This window comes from Polyodon spathula, chromosome 7, assembly GCF_017654505.1.
Source record: "Polyodon spathula isolate WHYD16114869_AA chromosome 7, ASM1765450v1, whole genome shotgun sequence".
Classification (NCBI taxonomy): Eukaryota; Metazoa; Chordata; class Actinopteri; order Acipenseriformes; family Polyodontidae; genus Polyodon; species Polyodon spathula.
In genome coordinates, this window is record NC_054540.1 from 35785195 (window position 1) to 35797644 (window position 12450).

Consider the following 12450-nt stretch of genomic DNA (forward strand, 5'->3'; position numbering starts at 1 on the left):
CCACTGCAGCCTTGCTCTTTGTCCTGAAAGAGATGCTCATAGAGAATAAGGTCTCATGTGTTTAAAGTGATTTTAGCTAACAAAATAAATCTTACCTGTTTTGCACTTGCATTCGCTACCTTTGTCTCAAATAGCAAACATAATTTTTTATTTTTAAACATCTGGTACTACGTCAGGTAAAGAAAGTTCATAGCCATATTCCGTATATGCTGTATTCCCAGGAAATCTGTTACACTTGCCCTTCCTTGGACATGTCACATCAGCAGTGTCTTCTGGGTGAAAGAATGTTACTGGGTGAAAGCAGATCAGTCAATAGAGGAAGCAGCTGATTGGTCAATGACAGGAAAGAAGTCACTGATGGGCCGGGACAGTGTCACCCTCCAGGTGAAATGACCGAGGGAGTGCAACCCTATCTGAATGATGACATGCAGACAGAGATTCCTTTAACCTCAAGCTGCAGGGGCCTTAAATTAAGCACTGAATTTTCCATGGGAAGATTTTAGTATTCAGTCCTTTTGTACCTATAGACTAATATTTGAACGGCCAGTTGCAAAGTGCTAAACAACTGCACATTGTCCTGACGGTTTGCAATCTTCAATGTCAGCTGAATGTTCAGCCTGTGTTTATGTGTTTGTTTTGGAGGCTGTTATGCACTGTTTGAACAGAGTAGAAATAAATACAATAAACCATGGAGCATGCGGTAGTTCATATAATCCAACCTGCATTAACTATACACATAGAGCACTAGCAGACAATGGCCCTCTTAAAGAAAAAAAGATCTGTATTGTTTCCTACCTTATATTTACCCTTACTAAACAGAGCAGAGCTAGGGGATCAGTGGGTTGGTGACAGGATGGTCACCCCTGGTCACATGGTAGAGTTGGTGACATGGTGGCTGTTTGTAACCTCACTATAATGGGTTATTCCTATCTAATAGTAGTCCATTTCACAATTGTTCTCTGAAATGTCACACGACTGTACTGCTTCTATCTACTATCTATTAAACCAATCGGCATAATGTTGCAATTAGTGGTGTGAGGGCTCAGATTTGGAAATGGGAGGGATCAAATGGGAAATGGGAAGTGGGCAGGTCAAAGTGTGCATTGTTTCATCAAATATAGGCAGAACATTAAAAGCGGGTGGAACCAAACGTGTTTTTGACTAAGTTTATGTAGTATCATTTCTGTGGTTCAATGTATTAACCCTGGGTGCTCTTAAACTTCCTCCCTCAAACTGGCCATTTTCTGCCAGCATGATATCCTAACTAGGGCTGACAATCCCTAACCAAACTGGTTTAATCTTGGACTGATTACAAACTACACTGCATTGCTCCAATATTCAATTATTATCATTTTTCATTAAGTCAGCCTTTACATGGCTTTGGGCTGCTTTGAGCTTGTGTGAAGAAGCTGTCCTTTCAACCACCAGCCATCCCTATAGAAGCCCTATAGGGCTGGCTGAGTAAGTCGCATTGTCAAATGGTTGGTATGGAATAAGGAAGCCTTTCCCGGCACTTGGCATCTCTACCTCAAGCTCAAAGCAAGTTCAAAACAGATTAAAATTATAATAACTCAATACTGGAGCAAAAGAACCCAGAAAAACTCATAATGATTGCAATTTTTTTTTTAAAAAGCAATACTTAAATACCTCTAGGAAAAAGTGACAGTAACCTTGAAACTGACTTCTGAACTTAACTAAAAGCAATCTTCTGCAGGGTTACATAACTACACTAGATTTTAATGTTAATTTTAACATTTAACACTGATTTCCATTTCATCAGCAGTCCCCTTCCCTCCAGGGCCTGCTCACTTAGAATGATGTTAAGACTTCACAGTCCTAGCGGCAAATTAAAGCACACAGACGTGTCTCTGAGCAAAACCCCATTGATCAGACCTGCTTCTCCCAAAACTGCACTGGCCGTCCATTTCCTTCGGGAGTGCAGACTCGTGCTGTTCCAGGTGATGCTCTCACGCAGACTGCAGTGGAGAGTGCTGGAATTTAGTTTAGTGCTTTACATTCCCCCCCTAGCATGAGAATACAGCTGTTTTTCTTAGAATCCTGTTCCATCTCAATATCCATCTAGTCTTTTGTTGAGATGGAAACTGGGTCACATAGCATGGTGGTTTTCAGATGTCCAGTAGGGTGCTAAGTTGAGACAGATCCAACTCAGATTCTGACACAGACCTCCCGAAGTGAAAGGCTGGTGCAGTAACCCACTCAGCCTGATTTGTAATTGTGTTCCTGACATTTGGATTTCGTGGATAGGACAGATACAATCTACCGCTGACTCACTGTGTCCTTAGACAAATCACTGGAGTGCTCCTTACTATTTCTGCTTGGGAGATAGGGAGGAAATACCCTGCTGAAAATGAATATTTTGTCTGTTACATTTTCTTTAGAAATATTGATGAAATATGATCCCTCTGCAAGGGATGCATACTGTAGTGCATATCATGTCTATAGAGAATTGCTTATTCAAGGATGAATTTTTTTTTCTCAAGTCAGAATCTGGTGGTATATAAGGAGATGACTGTCAGTCTGTCTTCATGTTGCATTTTTAAATGTATGTGAAATGGTGTAGACCATGGGGATCCACTTATTCACGATACACACACACCCACACACGCACACAGACACACACTCTTGCACATACACAGACGCACGCACACACTCACACACACAGACTGAACTAAATGACACATCCTCATACACTGTACTAAACTAACCTCATGTTTGATAACGTTTCTACCCCCAGCGATTTAGGTTGGCCAGGGTGTCCTTGGCTCACCACGCACCAGCGACTCTTGTAATCTGGCCAGTCTTGCCTGTAAATTGCCCAGAGCTGCATTGTCCTCAGATGCTGTAACTCTGAGGTGGCTACATGGTGAATCTGCAGTGTGAAAAGAAGCAGTCGTCTTCGCCGCTCCCGAGTCAGTGAGCTGAGCGTAAAAATAATTGGATATTCTAAATTGGGAGAAAATACAAAAAATAATTGCCGACTACTAAAAACAAATAAAATCACATGTTAAACTGAAACAAACAACGCTCGGTTTAGTTAAATATTTATTTTAGCAGTTATAAAAGGGGGGCATTAGCAATGTTCAGAGGTAGAGGTCTTTTTATTTGCATGTAGTGTTATAATTTAAACAATAAAAACCAACAATATTAAGTATTCTAATAAGAGCAAATGAATATATAATATATTATAATATATAAGTATATAAATAATGATAAAAAGGCAATAGAAGCCTCTTGGAATACAAAACACACAATAAATCATGCAAAAAATAAATAAAAAAATACAGCATATTCATTTAAGTGCTCCTAAAAATCAAAACTACATTATAAATACACACATTTCATTTTCAGGGTTCTTCAAAACAATGTGACACCATAAATTATGTAGTTGATATTAGTATTAAAACAAACACCTTCAACAATAAACATACAAAAGTTAATGTGAAAAGATATTGTACATGTAAAAAGCCTTCTTCAAGCAAGTGGTGACTCACTCTTCTCTTCTTGCTTTCAGACATATCTGATTGGCTGTGTGGGTTGCAGTGGTGTCTAACTCTTCTCTTCTTGCTTTCAGTCAGATTTGATTGGCTGTGTGGGTTTGCAGTGGTGTCTCACTCTTCTCTTCTTGCTTTCAGCTGTAGGGATTCAGCTCAGGCTGGAGTTGCTGGAGAAGAAGTTCTGGACAGCCACGAGACAGGTGAGCAGAATCCAACCGTTCTGGCACACACACACACACACACACACACACACACACACACACACACAAACTGACACCAATGGGTTTACTAGGATGATACAGCGACAAAAACTTTACGACTAAAATATATATATTTATTTTCACAAGGATAAAGAGACTCACGCGGGCCGGTGTTAACATTGTACATCGTACATATATATATATATATATATATATATATATATATATATATATATATATATATATATATATATATATTATATATATATATGTGTGTTACAATTACACCGGGCGCAAGAATTGACTGATCTGCTTTCTCTATTGACTGATCTGCTTTCACCCAGTGTACAATTACACCAGGCGCACTCAGAGAAATAGGAACACAGTTTATTTCAGACACCTGTTTCGCTACATGGTCAGTGTGAAAGCCTGCATCGTGAAGTACTGTATTCTAAAAAAAAAAAAAAAAATTATAAAAAATGTTGCTATGAAAAGACCTTTAACTAAGTTTTGTACTCTAAAGAAACATTAAAACTTGTCAGCAGTTTAAATGGTTTTGGTGCACTATTTAAAAGCTCTTGTGCACGTTGATGTAGCTAAAACTATATTATTTGGTGGCCTTTCCATGACTTTTCTGCAAAATGGCAAAAAAGTATCCTTAGTTAGAATTGTAGGTGATATAAAGGCCACTTGATGTGGGTATAAAAGACCACAGTTATCATAATGAATTTCTTCCTGCTCAGATTCACTTTTCTCGTCATTTTCCATTTCAGTCCTCACATCCTGGTGACTTTTTTTAAAACTCACACGTTTAAAGCACCTCTGTGGCCTAACAGGGTCAAACATGCATTATCTCCAAGTACAAGTGATACACCAGAGTGAAACCCTAACCATGTCCCTCTTTAACACCCTGCCCTTGTGGATATAACAATAAGAAATGAACGCCAGTAAGAAATGCCACATCCAGTGAGGGGGCAGGTTAATGGTTACTCTGTGGTGGACCAGCTGCACTCAGAGAGAGGACATATTTGAGAGCTCTATTGAAGCCACAGTGGTGCGTTTAACCTCTGAGGTTTAAAAAAGCCACTATGATGAGGTGACTGAAACAGACAACAGGAAGATAAACATGATATTTCATACCTGTACCAAGCAGTCTGCATTGTGCTCATATATTCACTAGGAATGGAGATGGAGAAGATGTGGATATCTCATTGATTTCAATCTGTAGGAGATAGTCTCCCTTTTAGAAATACAAATCTCTCCCTGTGAAGAGGTGTATTGAAATGATATTAACCAGTCATCTGTTTTCTTTCTATTCCCTCCATGCTGTGTCCACACTCTGCATGTGTCCCCTCTCAGCCCAACAACACCGATGTAAGTAAACAGCAGGGAGAATTTTTTACAAGAATAAAAATAACTTTACCAGCAACTTCTGCACTGAGGAGTGTGACATTGACGATACAGACTAGCTTTTCAGATATCAAATAAACACTAAATAGATGCCCATCCTGTGTGTGTGTGTTAGAGACTGTAAGGTAAAACATCAATATTGTATCTTTGGTGCCCTGTGAGTGGGTGATGTGTTTTTATGCACACAAATGTACAGTAAAGTACAGTTCCTTATCAAGCACAAAACTATACCATTACCTAATGGGTATTTATCCCTAAAGACCATGAAAACCGGAATAGATATATCAAAGTTGTACACAGTGCCTGTGAAGCAGCCATGCCCGCCCTCTATGGCATAAAAGGACTGCAGACACAGCATTGTCATAATTTTTCCTTTCGCTGACCCTGGGATCGAACAAGTCGGCTACTGTATTCTCTCAAGCTGCTAGCTTTGGTGAAGCTTAAAAATAATTAAAATGTTTTTATTATAGAAATTATACTGAAATAACGATAACTGTTTTATTACTGAATTTACCTTTTGCCGATTCACTAGCAGTCGCTGGGCTCAGCTCTGCAGTGCCACTGGCTTCCTCCAGTTGTTAAACCAAAAGCTATACACCTGGACATCCCTGTACTGCTGCTTCGGTAACTGCAGGTCATTGATCTACCACTGTTCTCATTGAGCGAGGTTACAGTAATGGTAGTGTACAGTGCTTTGCACCATATCGTACCATGTGTGTACCATGCTTTGTGCACCGCACCATACCATGTGTACCATGCTCCGTGCACCGTACCGTACCTTTTGCACAGTAACTTTTGCACAGTACTGTGTGTATCATGCATTGTACACCATACTGTACCACGTACACCATGCAGTACCGTGTGCACTGTACTGTGAGTACCGTACATAATGCAAGCACCACGTAATGTATACCGTACCGATTATACCATGCGAAAAGTTTTTTCTGTACAGTACTGTACTAGTGCCTAGGCACCGTGCAGATACTTATACGTAACAAGGCTAAGTACCATTCTATAATATCAGTGGATCTAGTCACTGAGGCTTGCCCAGTTTGACATATTACAGTGGTTGCATAGTGGCATTGCTGCTTATGCTGTTCAAACCTTCCTTGATTACTAGTACTATATATTTTATAGAAATGACAGCTGAGCAGTTGTTTGAATTATACACCACTGCTATTATACTATTCCTGGGTTTCACTCTTTCGATGCTGCAAAGTGGGTCCCCCCATTGAGGACAGTCACAGAGCATACTAAGGAGGCACTCGCCAACCACAGCTCCTGCGAGTTCTGTGCGTCTTTTTCTAAGTGTATGCTGGAGAAGCAAGTGTCTTGCAGCTCTGTAAAGTAATCTTTGTCCATTCCATCTGGACAAGTCTCTCCCCCATCCTCAGCTCAGAAAGAGAGGATTGTATCTTTCCTTGAGGGCTCAGTACCAAGAGAGAGCAGGTGGTCTTCCTCATCTTCCCCTTCTCCTTCTCCTGTCATCTTTTTTGGCACTGCAGGTCCACAGTGAAGCCATCAGACCTATAGTGCCAGAGGACAACACAGATCTGATTGGCTCCATAGCAGACCCCCAGGCCTAACGGTCACAGTAGGTCTAATGTCTAATGATAACAAGCAACAATTAGACAAAACAAACAAGCACTCACACACAAAACACAGGTCCTTCCAGGTTATGTTCCATAAACCAAAACGAAGGAACAGATTACGTCGCTTCGACCCCTATTTATACCGTCACTCATGACCCTTTAGTAAACGATTGCAGCCACTCCTCCAATCCATGGCTGCCACATCATTTCCCTTCCGGGTCAATGAGTTAGTGTAGCGAAGCTCCGCCCCTTTTCTAAATGACGACTTCCTTTTAACCCTCGGAACGAAGTGTCAGGCCAAATTGTCCAGGGTACTCTGTTCCCGTTACTTAGCGCCCTCACAGGTCGGGAGGGAGATTTACCACCAAGAATCATTGTCTTTCTGTCATACAGGGTCACCATATAAATACTTTAGAGCAGCAGGCAGTGTTTCTAGCCTTGCAGAATTTTTTACAGGTGGTGCAAGGGTGACACGTGTTTGTCCGGATGGACAACACTACCGTGGTGGCCTATATAAACCACCAGGGTGGCCTCAGTTCCCCCAGTCTCCATCAGGTGGCCCACAAGCTGTTGCTTTGGGCGCATCATCACCTCCTCTAGCTGCTTGCAGTGCATCACCCTGGGGTGATGAATTGGGCGCCGGGCCTCCTTTTAACCCTTTGCAGTCCATTTATTCAGCACCTGTCAGGCGGTCAGGTCCAGTTTATTTTCACACACGCTTTAAAAAAAAAAAAAAATTCTGAGTAAAACAGGTTTAAAGGTCATTGCAATGCAAAACGACATCAGTACTGCATCTCCAGCCAAGCCCCACCTCGTGTTCGCTGTATTTTTCACATAACTCTTTATAGACGTGCATACTGATAAATCCTCTCCTGATCACTCGTTTTATCACCAAACTCCTCAATAATGCAATCCGTCATTATTTTATTACTATAACATCTCAAAAAGCTCTGCAAATGTCCATGATATTCTTTGAGCGCTGGATGCAGAAGCAGCTACCTCCTTTGTTTATATCTTCTTTCTCTGTGGTGCAGGTGCTAGGGCTATTGCTCACACGCCCCCTTTTTTCAGCTTCATTCAGCTCCTATCACTCTCACTCAGCAATTGAATGGTTTTCTCTGCTTTTTCCAGAGAAAAAATGACTAGAGACCTGTGCTTTACATCTTTTCGATGATGTCAGACCTGGTCCGACATTGAACCGCAAAGGGTTAATGGGAGTCCCCGGTGCCTCGGAATGGAGGCTCTACATGGAGGTGGTGAGCCTCATTTGGCAATGGTTCGGGAGAGTACAGGTGGACCTGTTTGCCTTCCAAGAATTGACCCATTGTCCCCTCTGGTTCTTCATTATAGGAGCTGAGGACCTGCTGTCAATAGATGCCTTAGGGCACCAGTGGCCGAGGTAGCTTCTGCATGTCTTTCCACCACTCACTGTGCTCCCACTGGGCCTGAAAAAGTTCAGGCAGGACCGGGCCAGGTTGCTACTAGTAGCCCCTTATTGGCCCAGGAGACTCTGGTTTTCAACCTTGATACAGCTCCTGAGCGGCCAGCCGTGGAGGTTGCCGAAACACTGCGACCTGCCTGGGCGATTTTTAAAGGGTGCTCGGCGGCTTTGGCCATCTATGAAGAACATTGTCCCTCACTGGAAGCTTAATGTGGTGCTTCAAGTGCTTATGAAGCCCCCCTTTGAGCCCTTGCATTCAACAGAGCTGAAATATTTGTCTATGAAAGCGGCTTTCTTGCTTGCGATCACATCCGCTAAGTGGGTGGGTGAGATGCAAGCATTTTCAATTGCAAAAGCCTGCTTAATTTTTGCAGAAGCCAGGGCGAAAGTTACGCTTTGCACCAATCCTGCTTTTTTGCTGAAAACCATCTCAGCATTCCACATTAACCAGATGATGGAACTTGAGGCTTTTCATCCACCTCCTTTCCAGTCTGACAAGGAGTGACAGCTCCATATGCTGTGTTCGGTGCTGACATACTATATGGACAGAACTCAGAGTTGGAAGCAGTCTGAACAGTTTTTCATCTGTTATTGGGCTAAGTCCCATGGGTAAGCTCTGTCTAAACAGAGGCTGTCAAAATGATTCACAGATACAGTTAAGACTGCCTATTAGCAAGCCAACTTGCCCCTCCAGAAAAACTCACTGTCCTTTCTACCAGGGGCATGGCGACTTCGTGGGCTTTGTTCAGGGCACATCCGTCAGGGACATTTGTGATGCAGCAGTGTGGGCTACTCCGCAAACTTTTACGTGGTTCTATCAGCTGAATGTCGTGTATCCACAAAACCCTGGTTTTGGAATGAGAGTGTTAAGGGTGGCCTCAAGGTCAACCTTATAGCATAAACACAGAGGTGAGTTCTCCCTCATTTTTTAGCCCCAGCTACTTCTACCAGTGTCCCTAATGGTAATGTACATTGTAGCCATGGCTTAGCCTTGTGGCATTCTGGCTCGTCTGCAATTTTGCCTTGCGACAGCTTTGATATTCATACCCATTAGGGTTCCTCATGGTAACACACAAAGTGGCCTTGGCCTGGCCTTGTGGCTACATTTTGTACTTGATAGGGAATGGTAGGTTATTATCATAACCCTAGTTCCCTGAAATAGAAATGTAACCATTAACCTTCAAGGTCGCTGCGTTATTATTGCAGCAGTCTTGGAGGAAAAATGATGATGATGTTGTGACACCAGTCCTGTTATGCCCAAGGGGGCAGACGTGACTGCGTCACGGGCACTGTGTACCAACCACGTTTGAAACTATAATTGGGAACTAATAGATAGATAAAAAAAAAGAGTCCCGCAACTTTGATATATCTATTCAGGTTTTCATGGTCTTTAAGGATAAATATCAATTAGGTAATGGTTACATTTCTATTTCAGGGAACCAGGGTTATAATAGTAACCTAACGTTTTCTGATAAAATCTAAATACTCTGTGACCAGTGATGGTCTTGGTAGCACCCATTAAAATGCAATCGCACTCCTCTTAACTTCCTAGACTTATTATGAAGCATTCCTGTGAAGGGAGTTTGCAAATCTACCACCACCACTACTAATGCTAATATCGCCATTAACCATTTCAACTTTATATTTTCAGTGTCATGGAAACTAACAACACCCTTCACTTAGGGCTGTATCCTAACGACACCAGTCACTTAGGCCTGTATGCTAATGACATCCTTCATATAGGCCTGTATCCTAAGGTAGTCACCACATTGAGGTCATATGACATTTTGGCTTCCTCAAATAAGTTCAACTATATGGGGTATCTAGTAGACAATAACCGTCACATTCAACCTGTGTACAGATCTTTTTCAGTATATCCATATATGTCATTCCCCTTTGATTATTCTCCCAGGGATGCCCTTTGTTGTTCACAGAACCCAATTCATGTGCTGAACAGACCCAGATCAAATGCAGTCCATATTGCAAACTCAAGGCACAATTAATAAGAACTAGAGTTGTAATAAATCTTTTATGATGGTAAACAGCTTTGGTCCTGGCTCCAAATCTCTGAGATTACTAGGTTTGATCTCACCCACTAGCAGAAACATTTCAGATATACCCGTCAGTAAAGAAATTAACTGAATAATAAAACCACACCAGAACATTAGCAAAAACCGGGCCTGTGCCGAGCAACGAGTACAAATGGATAATCATAACGAGTATAGCCATTTTTCTGAGTATAAATAATACATGTGTAATTTTGCTATTACTCGTTTTTCAGGGGGGAAAAATGATATTGAATCAGAGCTGTACTGGCTCCTTTAGGGCAGTGACGACTGTCAATCTCAAGTCTAGAGATAGAAAACCAATCCAGGAAGGATGGGGGCAGTGTTTGAGCTACACTTGAAGTGCCAGTCGGTAAGAAATGATTAGCATTTTCTGAAGGCTTACATATGTCTACTGGGGGTTGGGGGGGGGGGGGGGGGGGGGGGGACTTTTTTTTAAAAATAAATGATTACAGTTTTAGAGAGTTTAAAATATGTGCATGTCTTCATGAAACAGTACTACAGACACTAGAGATGTCAGAGTTCATGATATTTTACTTTTGGTTGAGAAAAACTATCCTGTAAGAACACTTTTCATTCACACAGTGCATGGGGAGTAACAAATTTAAAAGGCAGCTGTAAACCCCCAGCTTTCCTTCAGCTATTTCTATTTGTTCTCCTTTCTCTCTGCAGTGCAGCACAATAGATGGAATGTGCCCTATCAACTGTGATGACGATGTAAGTATTTTACTTGGCCTCTTGGTTGTTGAAATCATGAATATGGCCATGAAGAACTCAGTTACTGTACAATGAGCTTGACAATGAATCAAATGTAACGTATATAATATCACAATACTCTGATCATGTTTCAAATGTGTTCCAGTACTGGTGCTACAGTATATTGACCAAATGAATTTAAATGGGAAATTTAGTGAGTTACCTTGCTTACCTTTTAAATGCTTTTTTGTCTGTATCCTCCTTATCCATTTCCTTTTCACCACACTGCTAGGCATGAGACAATAGTAATGACCAATTGAGCAATTTAAACTAGTTCAACATGATACTGAACAATATTGTGATCCACTTATGTAGAACAACCAACATTCTGGTAAATTTGCATATAATGGCTTTGAAGGATATTATATTCCAAATACTTCACAGTTGATGAAAAATTATGTTAAATTAAAAAATAAGTCATTTAGGACCTCAGTTTTATCAACAGAAGTTTGGTTATGACACACAACGCCACAAAGACAGGCAGTGAATAGATATATTTACTTATTGCAGCATGGTAGACTCTTGTGGCACTTGGGAGTTACACAGGACTCCTGCCCAACCCCCCATACAACTCCTCCTGTTGGAACACTATGTTTCGTGAAAACACCAGTGTTAACAAGAACGTGTATGTAGCACAAACTTTGGAACGGGTGGTACTTTTTCTTACTGGCACTTTGTTAGAGGTGACAAGTACAACCGTTGATTTTCCAACGCGTTTGTTTCTCATTAGAAAGACATTAGAAAGACATTCGGTCAGCCAAAGACACTTGGTTATTCTTGAGATTTACCAGTAAATGTATGAAGTAAAGTGTTATCATGTTATAAACATCTTGGCCCCCACTTCTTGCATTTACATGTGTCTTCAGCTAGGGGGTGCTTATACTTGGACACAGTTTATATGTGAAACCAAATCACCTATTGCCGTGATTATACAGAGGCACGGGCCCAGCCTGAGAAGTCTGCCTCAGTAGAGGTAAAGCTGAAGAATGCACAGACAATCTACTTTCTAAGCCATGAGAGGGCAAAAGCCAGATCAGTAACTTGATGCAAACAGGGTATCAAACCATGCTCGCAGCTCACCCATAATTAACATATAATCCCAGGGATAAGAGGTACTACTGGTCTTGATGACTGTATATCATTTGAGTTTTGAAGCTTGTCCTTTATGATTTTGATGCACTGCCTCGCCCTTAGCACTGGGCAGATTTGCATTGTGAGTTTCTAAACATGCTCTCCCCTGATTTAATTCTTTCCGTTTCTCCACACTCTCAGAATCTGAACTGCTATCTTATTGACAACAATGGCTTCATCCTGGTTTCCAAGGACAAAAAAGAGGTGAGGCCCTGTATTTTTTGGTGGGGCTGTTTGCTTCTTATGGATATGGGTTGGTCTAAAATTTTGTATAGATCTGAAATGTTTTTTTTTTTTTTTTTTTATGTTTTTATTAATTTCAAAGGCAATACGTGGTTA

General features: G+C 41.3%; 1 protein-coding gene across 1 annotated transcript in view; it reads left to right on the plus strand.

Moving 5' to 3' along the window:
• The window catches only part of LOC121317842 (voltage-dependent calcium channel subunit alpha-2/delta-4-like), a 183773-nt gene that overhangs the window by 132731 nt on the left and 38592 nt on the right, over nucleotides 1-12450 (plus strand). Inside the window, exons 30-33 of the mRNA XM_041253943.1 lie at nucleotides 3654-3715; nucleotides 5075-5089; nucleotides 10897-10941; nucleotides 12253-12315. Coding sequence (XP_041109877.1) covers nucleotides 3654-3715; nucleotides 5075-5089; nucleotides 10897-10941; nucleotides 12253-12315 — 185 coding nt within the window. The remainder of the gene's footprint in view (nucleotides 1-3653; nucleotides 3716-5074; nucleotides 5090-10896; nucleotides 10942-12252; nucleotides 12316-12450) is intronic.